Source organism: Carcharodon carcharias, chromosome 11, assembly GCF_017639515.1.
Source record: "Carcharodon carcharias isolate sCarCar2 chromosome 11, sCarCar2.pri, whole genome shotgun sequence".
Classification (NCBI taxonomy): Eukaryota; Metazoa; Chordata; class Chondrichthyes; order Lamniformes; family Lamnidae; genus Carcharodon; species Carcharodon carcharias.
Window position 1 is genome coordinate 11,603,449 of NC_054477.1, and position 21,600 is coordinate 11,625,048.

Below are 21,600 nucleotides of genomic sequence, written 5' to 3' on the forward strand. Positions count from 1 at the left end.
CTGCCAATGTAATACCTTTATTCAAAAAGGGAGGGAGACAAAAAGCAGGTAACTATAGGCTAGTTAACTTAACATCTGTCATTGGGAAAATGTTAGAGCCTATTATAAAGGAGGTAATAGCAGAGCATTTAGAAATACATTATATAATCAAGTAGAGTCAGCATGGCTTCATGAAGGGGAAATCATGCCTGACAAATTTATGAGAAGTCTTTGAGGAGGTAACAAGCAGGATAGATAAAGGGGAAGCAGTAGCTGTAATATATTTATATAATATATATATTTATATATAATAACATAAGAGCCCAGGGTGTCAGGGGTAATATATTAGCATGGAAAGAGGATTGGCCAACTAATTGAAGGCAGAGAGTTGGGATAAGGGGGCATTTTCAGGATGGCAACCTGTAACTAGTGGAGTGCCACAGGGATCAGTGCTGGGGCCACAATTATTTACAATATATATTAATGACCTGGATAAGGGAAGTGAATGCACTATCGCCAAGTTTGCAGATGACACAAAAATAGGTGGGAAGACAAGTGGTAAGAATGATACAAAGAGTATGCAGAGGCTTATAGACAGGTTAAGTGAGTGGGCAAAAACTTGGCAGATGGAATATAATGTGGGAAAATGTGAGGTTATGTAGTTTGGCAGGAAGAATAGAGGAGCTGAATATTATTTAAATGGAGAAAGACTGCAGAAAGCTGCAGCACAGAGGGACTTGGGAGTCCTTGTGCATGAATCACAAAAAGTTAACATACAAGCTCAGCAGGTAATAGGGAAGACAAATGTAATGTTGTCCTTTATTTCAAAGAGAATGGAGTATAAAAATTGGGAAGTCTTGCTAAAACAATCAAGGCACTAGTTAGACCACACCTAGAATACTGTGAACAGTTTTGGTCTCCTTATCTAAGGAAAGATATACTGGCATTGGAGGCAGTCCAGAGAAGTTTCGCTAGGTTGATCGCGGGTATGGAGGGATTTTCTTATGAGGAGAGGTTGAGTAGGTTGGGCCTGTACTCATTGGAGTTTAGAAGAATGAGAGGTGACTTTATTGAAGCATGTATGATTCTTAGGGGGCTTGACAGGGCAGATGTTGAGAGGTTGTTTTCCCTCTTGGGAGAGTCGAGGACCAGAGGGCATAATCTCAGAGTAAGGGGGCACCCATTTAAGACAGAGATGAGGAGGAATTTCTTCTTTCAAAGGGTAGTGAACCTGTGGAATTCCTTACCGCAGAGGGCTGTAGAGGCTGGGTCGTTAAGTATATTCAAGGCCGCGATAGGCAGGTTTTTAATCAGTAAGGGAATCAAGGGTTATGGGGAAAAGGCAGGAAAGTGGAGTTGAGGATTGTCAGATCAGCCATGATCTCAATGAATGGCAGAGCAGACTTGCTGGGCCAAGTGGTCTACTTCTGCCCTTATGTCATATGGTCTTATGGTAAGTGAGGTGCAGCATGAACAGTTTCAACCAGCTTGTGGGTTTTCATCAGTGGATGGATGCATGAGGGAGTGATGTTTGCAAGGACAGGGGAGGGATGTTAAGTGCAGGGTTCCAATTATGATGCGCATTGCTGCATTCAACTGAGTGTGTTCAAGATGTGTGTGATAACCTTTGTCAAAGTGGCACACAGTACTCTGCTGCAGAGTATGATAAGGGAAGTGCTGATGTCCCGAGTGCCATGAAGTGATAGCTAGAGCATCAGGGTGCATTTATTGGTCGACTGATTGTAAAGGCAAGACAAATTAATTTTCCCTTTTACAAGACCTTGTTCAAGCCTCATTTGCAGTACTGTGTCTAGTTAGGTTCACCTCTCATGATGGATGACATTGAGGCTTTGGAAAGGGTGTAGAGGAGGGCCACTAGGCTAATTCCCAGCTTGAAGCCGTTTACCTATCAGGATTGGTTAAAAAGGAGCTGGGACTCTCCATTTTAGAGAAGCATAGACTTAGGGGTGACCTGATTGAGGTTTGGAAGTTAATAATGGGAATAAATTGTGTTCCAGTTGACAGTGCCAAGTGAATAGGTTGTGAGGACCAGGCATTACAAGTGTGAGGCCAGGCCTAGGTTTGATATGAAGAAGCGACTCTTTCCCCAGAGAATAATGGACCTCTAGAAGAGGCTACTGGCTCGTGCAGTGGGTGCCAATTCACTGAATTTCTTGAAATGAGAGCTGGATTTGTTCCTCACAGATCACCTCTTCTGAAAGAATAGGTGTTGCTTAGAATGATCAGGGCCAGAGTGATTTGTATTCACTTTGATTGCTGAGTAGGGTTGGAGAGGACCCGCCCCCCCCCCTCACTCCCCCAAAAGGGCTCAGGTTTATACCTGTTTATTTTGCCTCTTGCAGAAGATCACCTTGTTTTGAGAGGGATGAGGAGGGTATGATGTTGTGATAGACCAAGTATCGCAATTCTGTGGGACAGGCTGGATGTTCACCATTATCCATATGCTTGTGTACAACTGCCCGGCTCTTCGAATAGTGCCATGGGATCTTCCACCTCCGTCTGACGGGACATCGGCTTAACATCTCATCTGAAAAATGGCACCTCCAAAGTTGGTGCAACACTTCCTCAGTATCTCAGCCCGAAGTACAAACCTCCCGGAGCTAGATGTGAACTCACGATTCAGCATTGATGGTAGAAAGTGGAGAGAGTTGTCATGGGATAGACCACTTCCTGCCACACTGTCACCTAACAGCATTTATAATTCTGGCAGATGACTTGCTTGTGAAAGTCCCACTGCCAGACATGGTTATCCAGATGTTCAATACCAAGTTACAGACAGGGCCAGGGCACATTGTGGAAATCAACACTGCCCAGATTTATATGTATATGTGTGCTCAGTGCTCTGACTTGCTGAAGATGAATTGCTAAATGAATGGTTAAATGAGCTGTGCTACAAAGGGTTCCAATCAGTTATTTTGAGCTGCAGCTTTATTGGGTTTTTGATTCAAGCGTTAAATTTCTTGGCGATGCTCCCTTTGTCTGCTATTCGAGGCCAGCAGTCTAGGTTTTTGAAGGTCTTTCTCCTCCACATTGGCCAGGCCGTCTCTCCAGAGGTCACCGGGTCAGTGGGACAACTCTATCCATCTGACGCTGGTCTGGGTACGAGGCTGGATCTTCAAGCACAGGTCGAAGCCATGCAACCTGCCTATGCTGGCTCTCCAAAAGTGCCAGCCAGTTAAGTCCCACCCTCCCTCTCTGTTCTTCCCCCATCGCCGAGAATTTTTCCTCCTCCTGTATCTAATTCCCTTTCGAATATTATTTGCACCACCATTCTGAGCAGTGCATTCCACATCACAACAGCTCCTAGTGTGGAACTTTACGTTGGCAGAGGTTTTGCAGTCTCGCTGAAGCCAGTGGAGTTTAGAATGGCTGGCCGCATTTTACGGCCCCTTCCCTGATGCAATGGGGCCTTAGAGTTCCAGCCCTAGTGCAAAACAAAAATTCCCTTTATCTCCCCCTCTGGCTCTTTTGCCAATTATCTTAAAAACCTGTGTCTCCTGGTTACTGACCCTCCTGCCAATGGAAACAGTTTCTCCTTATTTACTCCATTAGGGGGGGGGGGGTGAATCTTTCCCTCGTCGGTCGGGCTCGGTAGGAGGCAGTCGGGAAGCTTGCCCGTCGCCCGCCAGCGGGGCTGGACCACGATTTCACGGCTTTACACGTGGAACGCGAGCGGCGGCGGCGGCGCTCGGTGCTGCCTGTGTGGGTGGGGGAGGAGGGGGCGAGAGCACAAGCACTGGAAAAGCTCCCTGAGGCACAGAGCTGCCACAGGGAGGTGAACAGTTTAAGACAACAAAAATAGAGCTTTTTAAAATGTTATAAAACCCGTCCCCTCGTGTGACAGAGTCACACATGGAGCAGGGGACATGTTATAACTGAAATTTAAAACTTTTTAAACTTTATTGTTATTAGCTGTTGGAATCCCCATCCCGCCCGTGGATGAGGTTTCCTAAAAAAATGCAAAGGCCGCTTAGCCTTTTCTCCCGCCCCCGCCCACCGTAAGGTTGGACGAGCAGCGAAAAATTCCTTTCAACGGTGCCTTTAATGGCCTTAATTGGTCTCTGAATTGTCGGCAGGCACGTTGCCGATTCTGGTGCGCGCCCACCGACCAAAATATCGCGCGAGCGCTCAATGACATCGGAACGCTTGCCCGACATCATCGCGCCTCATTTTTACACCCAGTCAGGTCAGGCGCATGGCCACCGGCTGAACTAGAAATTCTCCCCCATCCAAAACCCTTCATTATTCTGTAAAATCTCCCCCCCTTAACCTTCTCTGCTCAAAGGAAAACAATCCCAGCTTCACTAGTCTCTCTGTCTAACTGAAGTATCTAATCCCTGGTACCACTGGCTTACTAAATGGCCTACTCCTGCTCCTATCTACCTATGTAAACTTCCTCTATGCCCTCTGTAAGGCCTTGACGTCCTTCCTAATATGTGGTGCCCAACAATTAAGTCATTCCATAAAATCTACCTCTTTGACCATGCTTTTGTCCTTTATTGCTCAATGGTTTAATGGTTCTGTGTTTGGTTATGTGAGTCTGGTAACTGACCTCGGCTCACTGTGCTAGAAAGACCTAGGAGCTGAGCTGTAAGCATGACTGCAGACATTTTGTGATTGCAGAAATACGTTAAAACTCCAGTGAGTAAACCTGTTGCACACTTAGAAACTAGTGTCATCTCTGCCTGCCTAAAGGCAAGTCAAAGATATCAAAAGTGCACAACAAACCAACAAAATGTAACATGTCCTATTATCTCCTTACGTTGCTGGGTGTTAAATTTTGTTTGATAATCTCTCCTGTGATGTTGGGGTGTTTCAATATGTTAAGAGAGAGATATCAGTACAAGTTATCATTAAGAGGAGCAGAATCGGCAAGTCACAATGCTGGCGGAGAGGCTATGGTACTGTTGCAGGTGGGAAGGACGATTGGGGGTCTTGTGGCAGAGGGTTTTTGAAGGCGTACATGGCTCCACCAGCACCTAACAGCTTAAGGTGGGGTCCAGAGGGGAACTCCTGCTACTCTCGGCTCCACATTCAGGCAGGCTTTATAAATTGCCTCTGTGTTTCTTCCACGATCTCAGCTGTTTCTTCAAGGGGCTGCTGGTTTAGCCGTACCTGCAGTGCATACCCTGATGGCATTTGACCCAATATGGAAACACAGCCCTGCGACAGGCACAGGGTGCCTCTTTGCATGTTTAAATTGGGCCATCAATCATGGAAATTAACAGGGTCCGATATGCCAACGTTCATGTTGTCACCAGGTAGAGGGCGCAAGGGCACAAGAGTGGACCCTCCAGCACCCAGTCTTTTGCCCAAAAAGAAAATCATTGTTTATCAACCCAATTTCCAGGCCTCCCTGGTCAGAATGGCTTTTTGGTTTTAAGGCCTCTTACCAATCTGGTGCCAAGGTTGACTTGGATGAATGAGTGAGTCAGCTGCTCACTGGCACCTGCAAATATATAATAACCTCTCTGCTGGCATTCTGACCTGCTGATTACATAACGTAAGAACATAAGAACTAGGAACAGGAGTAGACCATTCGGCCCCTCGAGCCTGCTCTACCGTTCAATAAGATCATGGCTGATCTTGTGTTTCGAATTCCACATTCCCATCTACCACCAATAACCCTTGATTCCCTGACCTAACAAGAATCTATCTACTTCTGCCTTAAAAATATTCAATGACCCCGCCTCCACCACCCTCTGAGGCAGAGAGTTCCAAAGTCGCACAACCCTCTGAGAGAAAAAAATTTCTCCTCATCTCTGTCCTAAAAGGGTGACTCTTAATTTTAAAACAGTGCCCCCTAGTTCTGGACTCACCCACAAGAGGAAACATCCTTTCAATGTTCACCTTGTCAAGACCGTTCAGGATCTTGTAAACTTCAATCAAATCACCACTCACTCTTCTAAACTCCAGTGGAAACAAGCTCAGTCTGTCCAACCTTTCCTCATAAGACAACCCACTCATTCCAGGCATCAATCTAGTAAACCTCCTCTGAACCGTCTCCAATGTATTTACATCCTTCCTTAAATAAGGAGACCAAATCTACACACAGTATTCGAGGTGCGGTCTCACCAATGTCCGGTGTAACTGCAGCATAACATCCCTACTTTTATGTTCAATCCCTCTCATAATAAAGGATAGCATTCCATTAATCTTCTTAATTACTTGCTGTATCTCGTACTAACTTTTTGTGACTCGTACTAGAACACCTAGATCCCTCTGCACCTCAGGATTATGCAACCATTCTCCATTTAAGTATTACCCTGTTTTTTTGTTCTTCCTGTCAAAATGAACAACTTCACATTTTCCCCACATTAAACTCCATTTGCCAGATTTTTGCCCACTCGCTCAACCTATTTATATCTGTCAGCAACCTGCTCATGTTCTCTTCACATGCTTTCCTACCCATCTTTGCGTCATCTGCAAATTTAGCTACCGTGCCATCGCTTGCCTCATCTAAATCATTGATATAAATTGTAAAAAAGTTGAGGCCCCAGCACAGACCCATGTGGGAATCCACTTGTCACATCCTGCAATCTGAAAAAAACCCATTTATGCATACTCTCTGCTTTCTGCCAGCCAGCCAATCTTCTATCCAGGTTAATATGTTATCCCCTACACCATGCACTTTTATTTTCCGTAATAGCCTTTGATGTGGCAATATTTGAATCTGCTCCTCTTAACAATTATTTGTGTTTATATTGCTCTTTTAACATAAACATCCCAACATCACAGGAGAGATTATCAAACAAAACTTAGCATCAAGCAATGAAAGAAGATATTAGGACATGTTATGTTTTGTCAGTTTGTTGTATATTTAAATATCTTGATTTGCCTCTGAGTAATGCAGAGGTGACACTCATTTTTAAGTGTGCAACAGGTTTATTTGCAGGATGAACACTCCTATGTTTGATCAGGCAGAGATATGGCATGGAGTATGTTTATGTGAGAAGGCACTGGTGAAATCTGGTTGTTTGTATCTCTGTGGATTTGTGTGTTTATGGAGGGATGCCTCACCTTCTCTTAAATGCCATGACCAGAGAGAGGAAGCTTGAGTTACCTTGGGGAAAGCATGAGCCTTGGTAGTGTAGACAGCTGATGCACCACACATTGCAGAACCAGACTGTCTCTAACACACCCCTACTTGTACCAGAAGCCATTAGTACATGCTAATACAGCTGTTCCAGTGTGTCAGTAGCTAAATGGGCTGAGTGATGTAGTACTGGGTCATAGGAATGATGGATGTCCTAGGATTGACGCTGGGCTGTGCTGACTAAGCTGAACGCAGGCAGAGAAACAGCTGGAATGTGACCCTGACAAGGAGGGAAGTTATGGGATTTCATTCCTGATCACAGTGACCCCCACACTGGGAAGTTCATAGTCGAGGATTGGATTGGCTGAGGACAGAATTGCGTGAGGACAGGATTGGCTGATCTTACTGAGAGGTGCTCTTAATGAAACATATATAATCCTGAGTGCACTTGACAGAGGGTGCATACTGCAAGTATGTTTGCTCTTCTGATGAACGAAGGGACACAGTTTAAAAATAAGGGGTATCCCATTTAAAACAGAGGTGAGGAGATTTTTTTTTCTCTCACAGGGTCGTTAGGTTTGGAATTCTCTTTCCCAGAGAGCAGTGGAGACTGGGTCATTGAATATACTCAAGGATGAGTTAGACAGATTTTTGATAGACAAGGGAGTCCAGGGTTATGGGTGACAGGCAGGGAAGTGGACTTGAGGCCACAATCAGATCAGCCACGATCTTATTGAATGGCAGGGCAGGCTTGAAGAGCTGAATGGCCTACTCCTGTTCCTATGTTCCTAAGTGTGAGGGAAGGATTACTGAGGGGAGGATTGAGGAGTGGGCTTGGAGGGTGGTGGTGGCAGGGTGTGAGGGAAGACATGGCTGGATTAGGAAAAAATTGGTTAAGGGTAGGATTTGGGTTTGACTTACTCTCCACAATCAAATAGCCAACCAACTCTAACTCTGTAGTTGGTGTCGGTGATACTATAACCTCTGATAACAGTAGAGGAGAGTATCCTTTGTTGACCAGCGACGAGGTTGTGTGGTTAGGGATGACTGCTGGGGTTAGAGTTACCATTAGGCAGAGGAAGAGGGATGTACACACACTACAAGACTAGAATTACTGGATAATTGATGTAAGGCATTTTACAAATTTGAGTAACAAAATAAGGAATAGTCTAAGACATTTTAAAAATGTATTTATTCAAAAGTCTTTTAAAGAAGAAATAGGACATTGTTTTCACAAAAACCTTTATATTTAAGTCTCCACAAAAAAAATTCTAAAGTCTTATAAATATTAATTTTTTTCAGATTTTTAAAAATTATTTTGTAGCCAGTAATAGAAAATATATATACAGATTATATATCTACAGTCACTGCTGGGGTGCTGTGAAAATCCCATTGCCATGACAATGTCATTGCTGCTGTTCAGGAGCTTGGCAAATGTCTGTTTCCGTGTGAAATTCCAATTCCTGTACCTGGCAAAGGTCTCAGAGGAACCTGGAGAGGTGTGTGTATTCCTGAACCCGAAAAGATAGAACCAGGGATGCAGCCTTGACCCTGCTGAACTTAACTGCTTCCCCCAGATTTACCAGTTCCTGCTTTGAAGACCCATCTTGGTAGGTGTGGGGTACGCGGTTCCACATTAACACACACACCCCCACCGACCCACCACCCCCACTCCGCTGCCTTCCTGCGCTCCAGGTTTCCATCTTTTTGCAATAACTCAAGAAGGAGTCTTCACAAGTGCACTTTTGTCACCCACTTGTTCGGTGAAAGCATCGTTTCGTCACTCCGCTCTCTCCAGCTCTGAGAATGAACCCAACTTCTTGGCCAAACCTCAAGCCGTTCTTAAAACTCGTCAAATCCCAACTACCTTTTTACCTCATGTGAATAAAGGTGGGGAGGGGGGAGGGAAAGCCAAACGGGGGTGCAAAGGAGCTTCAGTGAGTGGAAGCTCCCCTCAGGCCTGGAGACAGGCGACAGAACCTCGCACGGAACAACCAAAGAGTTGTAAATGCCACAGCAACTGTTTTCTTCTATTAAAGTTTTCCTGTTTCTCCTCCGCTTCAAATCCAGTGAGACCAGGCTTTTTTGAAAGAGTGTTAAGCCAGCCAGCCCATGCAACACAAATAGGTCTATCATGTTGGCAGAGGCTCACCTGAAAGGCACCACGAGGATTTAACACACTCTGAGCCATCAGAGTAAAAGGTGAAGTTCGCTTTGTCAATGTTCTTCATTTCGTCCAATGTCCCTGTGAGTCTTTGTAGAAGGGTTTTGGGGGTGGGGGATAGGGGTTGGGAGGGGGAGGGGGAAGGAATTGGGGGAAGGGGGCGACCAGTTCACTTGCAGACGTACCTTTCCACTATCCTCTCGCATTTCTTGCACGTCACATAGCAACACCAGTGGTACTTGCAATGGCAACGCTCCACCAGCTTCTCCATGTAAGGGTTGTAGCCTCGGCCACAGCACATCAGGGTACAGCTATCACTGCCATTGGATGTTTTGTTGCACTGCCTGGGACAGAGAAGAGGGGAGGGGAAGGAAAAGGAAAATCAGACATTGCTAATGGAAAAAGATGAAGAGCCATCCTGTTCCCCTTCCACCATCACATGATTTTAAAAAAAAAATTCATTAATACAGATGTCAGCTCACCACCACCTTCTCAAGGGCAACTAGGGACGGGCAATAAATGCTGGCCTAGCCAGCGAAGCCCACATCCCGTGAATGAATAAATAAAAAAATAATAAATCTCTGGCAAAGCCATCATTTACAGCTCATCTCTAATTGCTCTTGAGAAGATGCTGGTGAGCCACCTCCTTAAATACAACTGAACTGTTTGTTAGGCCACTTCAGAGGGCAGTGAGGAGTCAAAGGCTTTGTTATTGGTCTGGACTCACATAAAGGCCAGATTGGGTTAGGACATCAGATTTCCTTCCCTAAAGGGCATTAGTGAACCGGATGGGTTTTTACAACAATGATAGTTTCATGGTCTCCATTACTGCTCTCAATTACAGATTGTATTAGTTGAATTTAAACTCCACCAGCTTCCATGGTGGGATTCCAAACCATCACTCCAGGGAATTAGCCTGGATTACCTGCTTTACTAATCTAGTACGCCACCATCTCCCCCCAGTTGGGAATATGGGAACATTAGAAACAGCTCATTTAATCCCTCCAACCTGCTCTGCCATTCATGGCTGATCTGTGCCTCAACTCTATTTACCCAGCTTTATTCTATATCACTTAAAACCCTTACCCAACAAAATGTACTGATCTCGGTCGTAAAAGCTCCAGTTACCCCCAGCATCCACTGCCTTTAGGGAGACAAGAGTTCCAAATTTCTATCAACATTTATGTTTCCTGGTTTCACTCTGAAATGGTCTGGCTCTGATTGTAAGATTCTGCTCTCTTGTTCTTGTTCTCCCCCACCAGAGAAAATAATTTCCCCGTATCCATCCCATCGATTGCTTTTAACATTTAAACACCTCGATCAGCCCACCCCTTAATCTCCCATATTTAAGAGAACACAAGCCAGATTTATGCAACCTCTCCTTATGACTTAATCCTCTTAGCGCTGAATTATTCATTCCTTTATACTGCATCAGAACTTCTTTTATAATTACTCCTAATTTTACAAAGAGTTTATTGCTGTGACTGCAGTGTTTGTGCCATTTGAGTACATCAACTCCATGGAACAATGTAAAATCTTCCAGTGCTCTGTAGCGTAACCTTCACAAACGTGTAAATTTTACTGCATTCAATAAAAACTTAAAAAACAAAGTGCATTACATATATGCAATTGAAACATATGTTAGATTCCACATGCAACCAATAACCCACCACAATAAGATTGCTACAGCTCTCAACTCTTGTATTCCTATAAAAGTCAAGAGTTGGAACACATGCTTCTGACTCACTCAGGTCAACCTGGCCAGCTACTGTCAGTGGGGAGCCTGGGACTAAATTGCATTAGTTTCTAACGTACGTGCCAGTGAATACCCCATATCTCCCAAATCATCACCTGTAAGTCCTCAAAGCAGCTTTTGAGTGCAGAGTCATCAGCCCCACCCCAGTTACCCATGAACCAGATCCAGTTTGGACATTAACTATTGTATGTTTCAGCAGCCGAGCTGCCTCAGAATCAGTTACATTTCAGAGTTTCAAAGGGCTGGGGAGCTCCTCAGTCACTGCTGATACTGAGCCCATACAGACTAAGTTGGCACCCGGCTCGATTCCTGTGGTCTCTGATCGTACAGCTCAGCAAAGGCAACAATAGAGGTAGTTTTCTTTTATTCATTCATGTGACATGGGCATTGCTGGCACTGAGCTACCTTCTTGAACTGCTGCAGTCCATGTCTGTAAGTTTCATTACTGTCTGTAAAGCACTTTGGGAAAACTTGTAATTTTGGCTCTTTTCTCGATTTCAAAATATTTAAAAAACCTCCCCTCTCTTGACCAATTCACAGTGCTGTTAGGGAAGGAGTTCCAGGATTTTGACCCAGTGACAGTGAAGGAACGGTGATACAGTTCCAAGTCAGGATGTGTGGTTTGGAGGGGAACTTTTAGGAAGTGTTGTTTCCATTCATCTGCTGCTTGTCCAGCTGGGCCAACCCGGGATCTTCAGCCCCCAACAGAGTCCGCGAGACTTTCCATGAGGCCTGTCAAATAGTTGAGCAGCCCGACCAATGAGCAGGCTTGGTGTGAACTGGGAGGAAAGGGAAGGTGTGTGACTGTCACTGAGTGGCCTAGCTGTCCCACCATGGAGAGGAACACACATGGAGAGGTACTGAGAATGGCAGGAAGATAGCCAGGTAGACCTATAGTTACCAAGGCTGACAGTGGGCACCGTGTGAATTCACCCTTGTTCAAGAGAGGAGAAGTTTTTAGTATTTTAATCTCAAGGAAAGAGCCAAAATACAAGTTTGCCCAAGGTGCTTTACAGCCAATGAAGTACTTTTGAAGTTTCATCACTGTCGTCACATAGGAAACGCGACAGTCAATTTGTGCGCAGCAAGCTCCCACAAACAACAACATGATAATCTGTTTCTGTGAAGTTGATAGATGGGGGTCTGTGATTACAAATCCATTGGAAAAAGAAGAGTCTTTTAGCCAAAAAGATTTGAGGACCACTAAACCACTAGGCAGTAGAGGTCAAGGGTTTGGGAGATTCAGTTGAAGAATTACTTCCCAAGAAGTCTTTACATTGGTGAAGACCGAATGAATATGGCATTAAGCCTTAGCTGAGTCAATGAGGCTCATGGGCTGTCACTCTGAGTCATAAGGTTGGGGGTTCAAGTCCCAGACCAGGACCTGAGCTCAAAAATCTCAGCTGCATTGTTTGAGGTGCTGCCTTTCAGATGAGATGTTAAACTGAGACCCCTGTCGACCGTCTCAGATAAAATAATTACATGACACCATTTTGAAGAAGAGCAGAGGATTTACCCCCAGTGACCTGGCCATTATTTATCCCTCAAACAACATAAAAAAAAATCAGATTATCTGGTCATTGTCACATTGCTGTTTGTGGGAGCTTGCTGTGCACAAAATTGGCTGCTGTGTTCCTTACCTGACAACAGAGCCTACAGTTCAAATGTACTTCATTTGCTGTAAGCGCCTCGAGAAGTGAGTGGTCGTGAAAGGCACTATATAAATGCAAGTTTTTGTTCTGATTATTTTGTTTGTCTGCCTGTCTGTGTGCATGAGTCATTTTGATAGGCCTTAAATCACCATTAATGATCTGGTAGATCTGATCTGGAAATGCTAGATTCACAAAAACTACATGACAGAGAGACACAAGTCTAAAGCAAGTCAGAGTGCCCATAAAACAGGCCTCCTCACACATCCTCACAGTCTAAGACAGAATGTAAAATCTCAATGGGCCAAATGCATTAGAAAATTCCAGTGAATCAAATCATCAACCGACTTTACATTCACTTTACGTATGGATTAAACCTTTCTTATTTATACAGAATTTCAATGGATCAAGTTCCCGGCCACTCAGTCCCATTTTGAAAACTGTTCTCGTTCTGGGAGAGAAAGACGGAGAGCGACCTGGTTTGATGTCAATTTGATATAGTAACCAAGGGGCCTGGACTAATAACCCATGGAACATGAGTCTAAATCTCAACATGGGACTTTGAGAATTTGTATTTAGTTTAAAAGTCTAGCACCAAAAAATGGTGGGGGGGGGAGGACTTTTCCCTTGTCAGGCAGGCTCAGTGGGGGTGAGCAGGAGCGGTTGGGAAGCTGACTGCCCCCCGACGATTGGGACCAGACCACGATTTCACGCTGGCGGGTCAATTAAGGCTCCCTTATATAAAAACAAAAAAACTGCGGATGCTGGAAATCCAAAACAAAAACAGAATTACCTGGAAAAACTCAGCAGGTCTGGCAGCATCGGCGGAGAAGAAAAGAGTTGACGTTTCGAGTCCTCATGACCCTTCGACAGAACTTGAGTTCTGTCGAAGGGTCATGAGGACTTGAAACGTCAACTCTTTTCTTCTCCGCCGATGCTGCCAGACCCGCTGAGTTTTTCCAGGTAATTCAATTAAGGCCCCCGCCCAGAGTGAAACGTGAGCGGCAGCGCTCAACGCTGCCCGTGTGGTGTTGGAGGTGGGGGGGGGGGGGGGAGGGCGAGCCCGAACTGCGTGCACGTGTGTGGGGTGCACGCTGGAGAAGCTCCCGAGGCTCAAAGCTGCCTCGGGGTGAAGAACATATTTCAAAATAAAAAAAAAATAAAGTTTTCTAAGATGTCCTAAAGCATGTCCCCTCATGTGGCTCCATCTCATGAGCAGAGACACGTCATTAATTAAATTTTAGAATTTTATTTTATTTTTATTTGCTGTTGGAAACCTCATCCCGCCCGTGGATGAGGTTTCCTAAAAATTGCAAAGGCCGCTTGGCCTTTTGGCCTGCCCCTGCCCACTGTAAGGTTGGACGGGCAGTGGAAAGTAACATTTAATTACATTGTTAATGGTGTCAACAGGCCTTTTAATTGTCGGCGGGCATGCTGCCAACTCTGGCCTGCACCTGCCAACCGAAATATCGCCCGAGTGCGCGATGAGATCCGGACCCTCGCTCTACGTCGTTGTGCGTCATTTTACCCTCCGGTGGGTGGGGCCTGTCCGCTCAGCGAAAAATTCAGCCCCGGGGAATCAATAAAAGCAACTGTGAAACAGTCAGATTGTCAGAAAAATCGAACCAGTTCGTTAACGTCCCTTAGGGAAGGAAACCTACTGTCCGTACCCAATCTGGTCTGTATGCGGCTCCAGTCCCACACCAGCATGTTTGCTTCAGCTACCTCCTGAAGTGGTCTTGCGAGTCGGTCAGCTGAATGGGGCTGAGCGACTGGCAGGACTTGGTGGTGCCCACCATCAGTTCCAGAAGAGGGCTTGAACTCACCACATTCTCAGGTTGACTAGGGATGGGCAGTCTTGCCAGTGACACCCACATTTCAGAGTTGCCTCTACATTCTACATGCTCGTTTTATCCATCTTTGAACAGCCGCGTGCGTTCCTCAGAGAGATTTGAAATCTGGGGCACACTGCAGCCCTGAACCAACCAAGCATCTCAACAGTGTTACCCAGGTACATAATGGGTGGCAACCTATCTGCAAGGCAAGGCCAAAAGATGCTGGAAAACATTCAGCAGGCCAGGCAACCTCTGTAGAGAGAGTGGGAGGATATTACCGAGTGAAGGTTGATAATTGGTGGTATCTTCCTGTTCTCTCCACCGTTGCTGTCTGAGCAGCAGACCGTTTTGAGCAGCGCCTGTTTTCATTTCAGGTACCCAGGACGTGCGGTGCTTTTGCAATTTTTCTCTGCTTGGATCATTGCAAAATGATCCAACTGCTGCCAGGTTTCAATCTCAAAAAGAGAAGCATGGTTTTGAAATCTTAATTAAGTTTTGTCTAAAACATGTACTTTTGTAAAATCATTTTCTATCGTGTCTTTTGTCTCAGTGGAGTTACTGAATGATATATATATAATATATATATGAATATTCGCAAATTGGCATGTTTTATCAATGGTTCGTAGAACTCTCAGTCCGTGCAGAACGTGCCTTGGCAATGAGTTGGTACGTCTATTGGCCTTTGACCCTTGTTAGGTTTTGGGCCTCTCCTGATGCAGGAGGAGTTTCGTCTGATAACTGAGTAGTTTTAAAGCAACATGACCCCCCCCCCCCTCCCAACCTCCCCCTTATAACTTGGCACAGATTGCTGCTGATAACAGGCATGGAAACTCCAAATGGCATCTCGCTGTTCTACTGCAGAGGCACAGAGAGTGGTGATGGTCAGGTCTCAGGGAAGTACAGCTCTTGACTGAGTCAGTAAGGGCTGTGCCAGTGGGCCTGCTGTTTTAACTGTGTGTCAGTGGGTCGCGCTCTCGTCTCTGAGGCAGTTCAAGTCCCACTCCAGAGGGTTGAGTATATGATCCAGGCTGGCATTTCAGTGCCAGTTCTGAGGGAGTGCTGCACTGTCACAGGTGCTGTCCTTCAGATGAGACGTTGAACTGAGATCCCATCTACCTTCTCAAGCGGACATAAAATATGCTGCAACTACAATTTCATGGGGGAGTTTCCCTTGGTGTTCCAGCCAATTTTTATCCCTCAACCAACTTCATAAAAACAGATTGTCCAGTCATTTTCACACTGCTACTTATGGCAGCTTGTTGTGTACAAATAGGCTGCTGTGTTCCCTGAATTACAACAGTGACTACACTCCAAAAGCACTTCCTTGATTGTAAAGCACTTTGGGATGTTATAATGTTGTCAAGAGTGTTTTACAAATGCAAATTAATTCTTACAAAATTCATTCATGCCTACTCTCCCTTTACATTTTGATCCATGACATCTTTATTCTGTAATCTCTCTTGCCCTCTGCCCCATCCCCTTCTCTTTTGTTCTCCCTCCACCTTCACCTCTTCAACAGCATATAAAGCCCGTACACATTTCTACCCTCTTCCAGTGCCAAACAAGGATTCGACTCAATCCATTAACTCTGTTTCTCTCTTCACAGATGCTGCCAGACCTGCTGAGTTTTTCCAGCACTTTCTGTTGTTATTTCAGGTTTCCTGCAGTATTTTGTTTTCATTCATTCTTACTAAGACTGTTCTGTTTCTGCTTAGCCCAGAAGCACCCCTTCCTCAACAGGCAACAGGAATTTTAAACATTTGGTTACATACCCTACAATCCTGCATATATACTGTTGGTTATGTTCCACGACATATAATAATGCACCACGATCAAAAGTCATCAGCGACTTAACAATGGACCATTAATGGGGCACATCTACTCCCCTTTCCATGTTAGTCACAAGCCCTATGCATTTACTAAGTTCCCACAATAGATTGTTGAATCATTGTGAATCTATTGACTGACTGCGATCATGAATTAATCTACAGACAGCCTCCAATTACAACAAGTCTTTGCTTGTACTGTTGCTGTCATTGTTACCCACAATGGGAAATCAGAGGACCTGTGCTGTGTGAGAAAACTACGTGCACCATCCAGCCCCTTTAACATGACAAATGTCCCAAAGCACTTCACCGCAGAGTAAATCAATCAAAATCCTGACACCGAGCCACACAAGGGAGCTATTACAACCAATAATCATAGTGGTGGGTTTGACAGGGTCTGCTAAATGAGGAGAGACAGAGATGGTGATTTAGAAGGGCCTGGACAGCTGATGGCACAGCCACCAATGGTGAAGTTATCAAATCAGGCTGGCTCAAGAGGCTGGAATTGGAGGGGCCCAGAGATTATGGAGGGTTGTAGGACAGGAAAAGGTTACAGAGATAGAGAGGAGTGAGGCCATGCAAGGAGAGGTTTGAAAAGGGTAAAGTATTAGTGAGGCTGGTATCATAAGACCAAATAAGACATAGGAGCAGAAATTAGGCCATTTGGCCCATCGAGTCTGCTCCACCATTCAATCATGGCTGATAAGTTTCTCAACCCCATTCTCCTGCCTTCTCCCCATAACCTTTGATCCCCTTACCAATCAAGAACCTATTTATCTCCGTCTTAAATACGCTCAATGACCTGGCCTCCACAGCCTTCTGTGGCAATGAATTCCATAGATTCACCACTCTCTGGCTAAAGAAGTTTCTCCTCATCTCTGTTCTAAAAGGTCTTCCCTTTACTCTGAGGCTTTTCAGTATTCTGTAAGTTTCAATCAGATCCCCCCTCATCCTTCTAAACTCCCATCGAGTATAGACACAGAGTCCTCAAACATTCCTCATATGTTAAGCCTTTCATTCCTGGGATCGTTCTCGTGAACTTCCTCTGGACCCTTTCCAGGACCAGCACATCCTTCCTGAGATACGGGGCCCAAAATTCCTCACAATATTCTAAATGTGATCTGACCAGAGCCTTATAAAGCCTCAGCACACATCCCTGATTTTATATTCTAGTCCTCTCGAAATAAATACCAACATTGCATTTGCCTTCCTAACTACTGACTCAACCTGCAAGTTAACCTTAAGAGAATCCTGGACTAGGACTCCCAAGTCCCTTTGCACTCCAGATTTCTGAATTCTCTCCCCATTTAGAAAATAGTCTATGCCTCTATTCTTCCTACCAAAGTGCATGACCTCACACTTCCCCACGTTGTATTCCATCTGCCACTTCTTTGCCCATTCTCCTAAACTGTCCAAATCCTTCTGCAGCCTCCCTGCCTCCTCAATACTACCTGTCCCTCCACCTATCTTTGTATCATCTGCAAACTTAGCCAGGATGCCCTCAGTTCCTTCATCTAGATCATTAATGTATAAAGTGAAAAGTTGTGGTCCCAACACTGACCGCTGTGGAACTCCACTAGTCATCGGCCGCCATCCTGAGAAGGACCCCCTTATCCCCACTCTCTGCTTCCTGCCAGACAGCCAATCTTCTATCCATGCTAGTACCTTGCCTCTAACACCATGGGCTCTTATCTTACTGAGCAGCCTCCTGTGCGGCACCTTGTCAAAGACCTTCTGGAAGTCCAAGCAGATAACATCCATTGGCTGTCCTTTGTCTAACCTACTCGTTACCTCCTCAAAGAATTCTAACAGATTTGTCAGGCATGACCTCCCCTTGATGAAACCATGCTGACTTTGCCCGATTTTACCATGCACTTCCAAGTATTCTGAAATCTCATCCTTAATAATGGACTCTAAAATCTTACCAACGACCGAGCTCAGGCTAATCAGCCTGTAATTTCCCATCTTTTGCCTCACTCCCTACTTAAACAAGGGGGTTACATTAGCGATTTTCCAGTCCTCTGGGACCCTCCCTGACTCCAGTGATTCCTGAAAGATCACCACTAATGCCTCCACTATCTCTTCAGCTACCTCCTTCAGAACTATGGGGTGTAATCCATCTGGTCCAGGTGATTTATCCACCTTCAGACCTTTCAGTTTTCCTAGCACCTTCTCCTTGGTAATGGCCACCATACTCACCTCTGCCCCCCGACTCTCTTGAACTTTGGGGATGTCACTCGTGTCTTCCACTTTGAAGACCGACACAAAGTACCTATTCAGTTCCTCCGCCATTTCTTTGTTCCCCACTACTACTTCTCCAGTGTCATTTTCCAGTGGCCCAATGTCCACTTTTGCCTCTCTCTTACCCTTTATATATCTAAAAAAACTCTTGCAATCTTCTTTTATATTACTGGCTAGTTTACCTTCATATTTAATCTTCTCCCTCCTTATTTCTTTTTTAGTCGTCCTCTGTTGGTCTTTGTAGGCTTCCCCATCTTCTGGTTTCCTACTGCTCTTCACCGCATTGTATGCTTTCTCTTTAGCTTTTATGCTGTCCCTGACTTGCATTGTCAGCCATGGTTGCCTCGTCCTCCCTTTAGTATGCTTCTTCTTCCTAGGGATGAATTTTTGCTGCGTCTCCCAAATTACTCCCAGAAACTCCTGCCATTGCTGTTCCACTGTCTTTCCTGCTAGGCTCATCTCCCAGTCAATTCTGGCCAGCTCCTCCCTCATGCCTCTGTAGTTGCCTTTATTCAACTGTAATATCATTACATCTGATTCCAGCTTTTTCCTCTCAAATTGCAGGGTAAGTTCTGTCATATTATGGTCACTTCCTCCTAAGGGTTCCTTCACCTTAAGCTCCCTTATCAAATCTGCCTCATTACACATCACTAAATCTAGAATTGCCTGTTCCCTAGTGGCTCCACCACAAGCTGCTCCAAAAAGCCATCTCGTAGACATTCCACAAATTCCTTTTCTTGGGATCCACTACCAACCTGATTTTCCCAGTCTACCTGCATATTGAAATCTCCCATGATCACTGTAACCTTGCCTTTCTTACACACCTTTTCTAACACCTGGTGTATCTTGTGCCCCACATCCTGACTAATGTTCGGAGGCCTGTACATAACTTCCATTATGGTTTTTTAACCTTTGCGGTTCCTCAACTCTACCCACACAGATTCTACATCATCTGACCCTACGTCGTTTCTTGCTATCGATTTAATTTCATTTCATGAGGACAGGAAGTATCAGGAGAGGAGGTAATCAGAAACAGAAAAGTGAATGGAGTGTATGTTAGTGACAACACCCATTGACCTGGAAGTTTGGTTCAGTCATTTGGAACAGGATATTCATTAGCACATAGAAAAGTCTCTCTTTAATCACTATTTTCCCTTATGAAAGGCTTTAATTAAAATGTCACTATCAATGAGTGATTTAACAAGTATTAGGTATCATTGTGATATTATTGCCCAGTGACAAAAGGTTGCTAATGACCTCTCCACAGCTTGTCAGTTAATGCAAACTACCTTCTCTCAAACCAGTTCTTCCTGTCCCCAATGTTTCCCTCTGTTCCTATTTACTTAAATTACCATTCACAGCATAAACAGGCCATTTGTCCCAAACAGGATTTGCCCCAACAGGTCCATGGCGATGTTGACGCTCCTCGCAAGCCTCCTCCCGCCATTCTTCGCCTCACTCGATCAGCATATCTTGCTATTACTTTCCCCTTCATGTGCTTACCTAGCATCGCCTTAACTGCATCCATGTTAAGGTCTCCATTACCCCAAGTTGTAGCACATGTCAGCTGTGATACTGCCTGACTTTGAGCGCCCCAGCATGTTCTGTTTCTAGTTCACCCGTACCCGCTGCTTTCTGTCCATGAATCCATTTTGAATCCAGGGGCAGAATTTTAGCCCTTGGTGTGCAGGCAATCGGGAAGCCGACAGCCGCCAGCGATCGGACCCCGGAAGGCAATTTCACGCCGGCGAGCCAATTAAGGCCAGGCCGGTGCGAAACACGAGCGGCAGCGCCCAACGCCGCCTGTGCGGGTGGGAGGGAGGAGTGTGATCTGGGTGAGTGCCACCTTTGCGCGTGAGTGCACTACATAATCTCCCCGAGGCAGAGAGCTGCCTCAAGGAGATGAACTGATCTCAGATACAAAATTAAAGATCTTATGAATGTTGTGAAACATGTCCCCTCATGTGTGTCTGTCACACGAGCAGGGACATGTTTTTAACTCAAGTGTAAAATCTTTATGTGATTTTCATTAGCTTTAGGAAACCTCATCCTGCCCGTGGGTGAGGTTTCCTAAAAGATGTAAAGGCCACTTGGCCTTTTCCCCTCCCTCGCTGACCATTAGGTTGGACGGGCGGCGTAAATTTGAATTTAATTAACTTTTTAATGGTCTTTATAGGCCTTTTAATTGTTGGCGGGCACGCTGCTGACTACAGCGTGTGCCCGCCGGACGAAATAACATGGGACTGTGCGATGGCTTCAGGACGCTTGCCTGACATCATCGCGCATCATTTCATGCTCAACCGAATTGTGTGCGCATCCGCCCGCTTAGCGTAATTTCCTGCCCCATGTTGCCACTGCCCCTTTAATCTCACATGCTTCAATTTTGCGAGCCGGTCTACTGCGTGGTACTTTATGAAATAAGCCAATATTCATGTCAACCTCACTACATTCGTCACCTCTTTCTGCTATTTTAATCAACGAACTTAATCAAGTTGGTCAAACATGATTTACCTTTAACAAATCCACGCTGACTTTCATGTTGCTTTATTTCTTGCAAGGGATGTGGGCGTCACTGGCTGGGCCAACAATTGTTGCCCATCCCTCATTGCCCTTGAGAACGTGGTGGTGAACCGCCTTCTTGATCCGCGGCAGTCCATCTGGTTTGACTTTTCCTGGAGGAGTTTGGTACAACTGAGTGTCTTGCTAGATATTAAAAGCCAATCACGTTGCTATGAATCTGGAATGGTGAGATTTGAACCTATATCCTGAGCACATTCAACTGGGCCTCTGCATTACTATTCCAGTGATATTACCAGTATACTGCTATCGCCGCATTTATTAGGCCATAATTTTCCAAGTGGAAATTAATTGTGTGCTGGATTATTGTCCCTAAAAGTTTCCTGATCATTGACACTAAGCTGATTGGCCTATGGTTCCTGGCTTTATCCTTCACCCATTTTTTTGAACAAAGGCGGAATATTTGAGTATTTGCTGAGAAAAGAGACATGCTATTAAAGCTTTTCATCTTGCACTCATCAGGACAAGAAGCACAAATGCCGAATTTCTAAGGGAGCAACAATTTAAAAGTTGCTG

At 45.1% G+C, this 21,600-nt stretch overlaps 1 protein-coding gene across 1 annotated transcript in view; it reads right to left on the reverse strand.

Annotated features, from left to right (window-relative positions):
- Positions 1-9,342: 9,342 nt before the first annotated feature.
- wnt11 (wingless-type MMTV integration site family, member 11) overlaps positions 9,343-21,600 on the reverse strand; it is a 46,984-nt gene continuing 34,726 nt past the window's right edge. Inside the window, exon 6 of the mRNA XM_041199499.1 lies at positions 9,343-9,544. Within this exon, the coding sequence (XP_041055433.1) occupies positions 9,370-9,544 (175 nt within the window). The 3' untranslated portion in view covers positions 9,343-9,369. The remainder of the gene's footprint in view (positions 9,545-21,600) is intronic.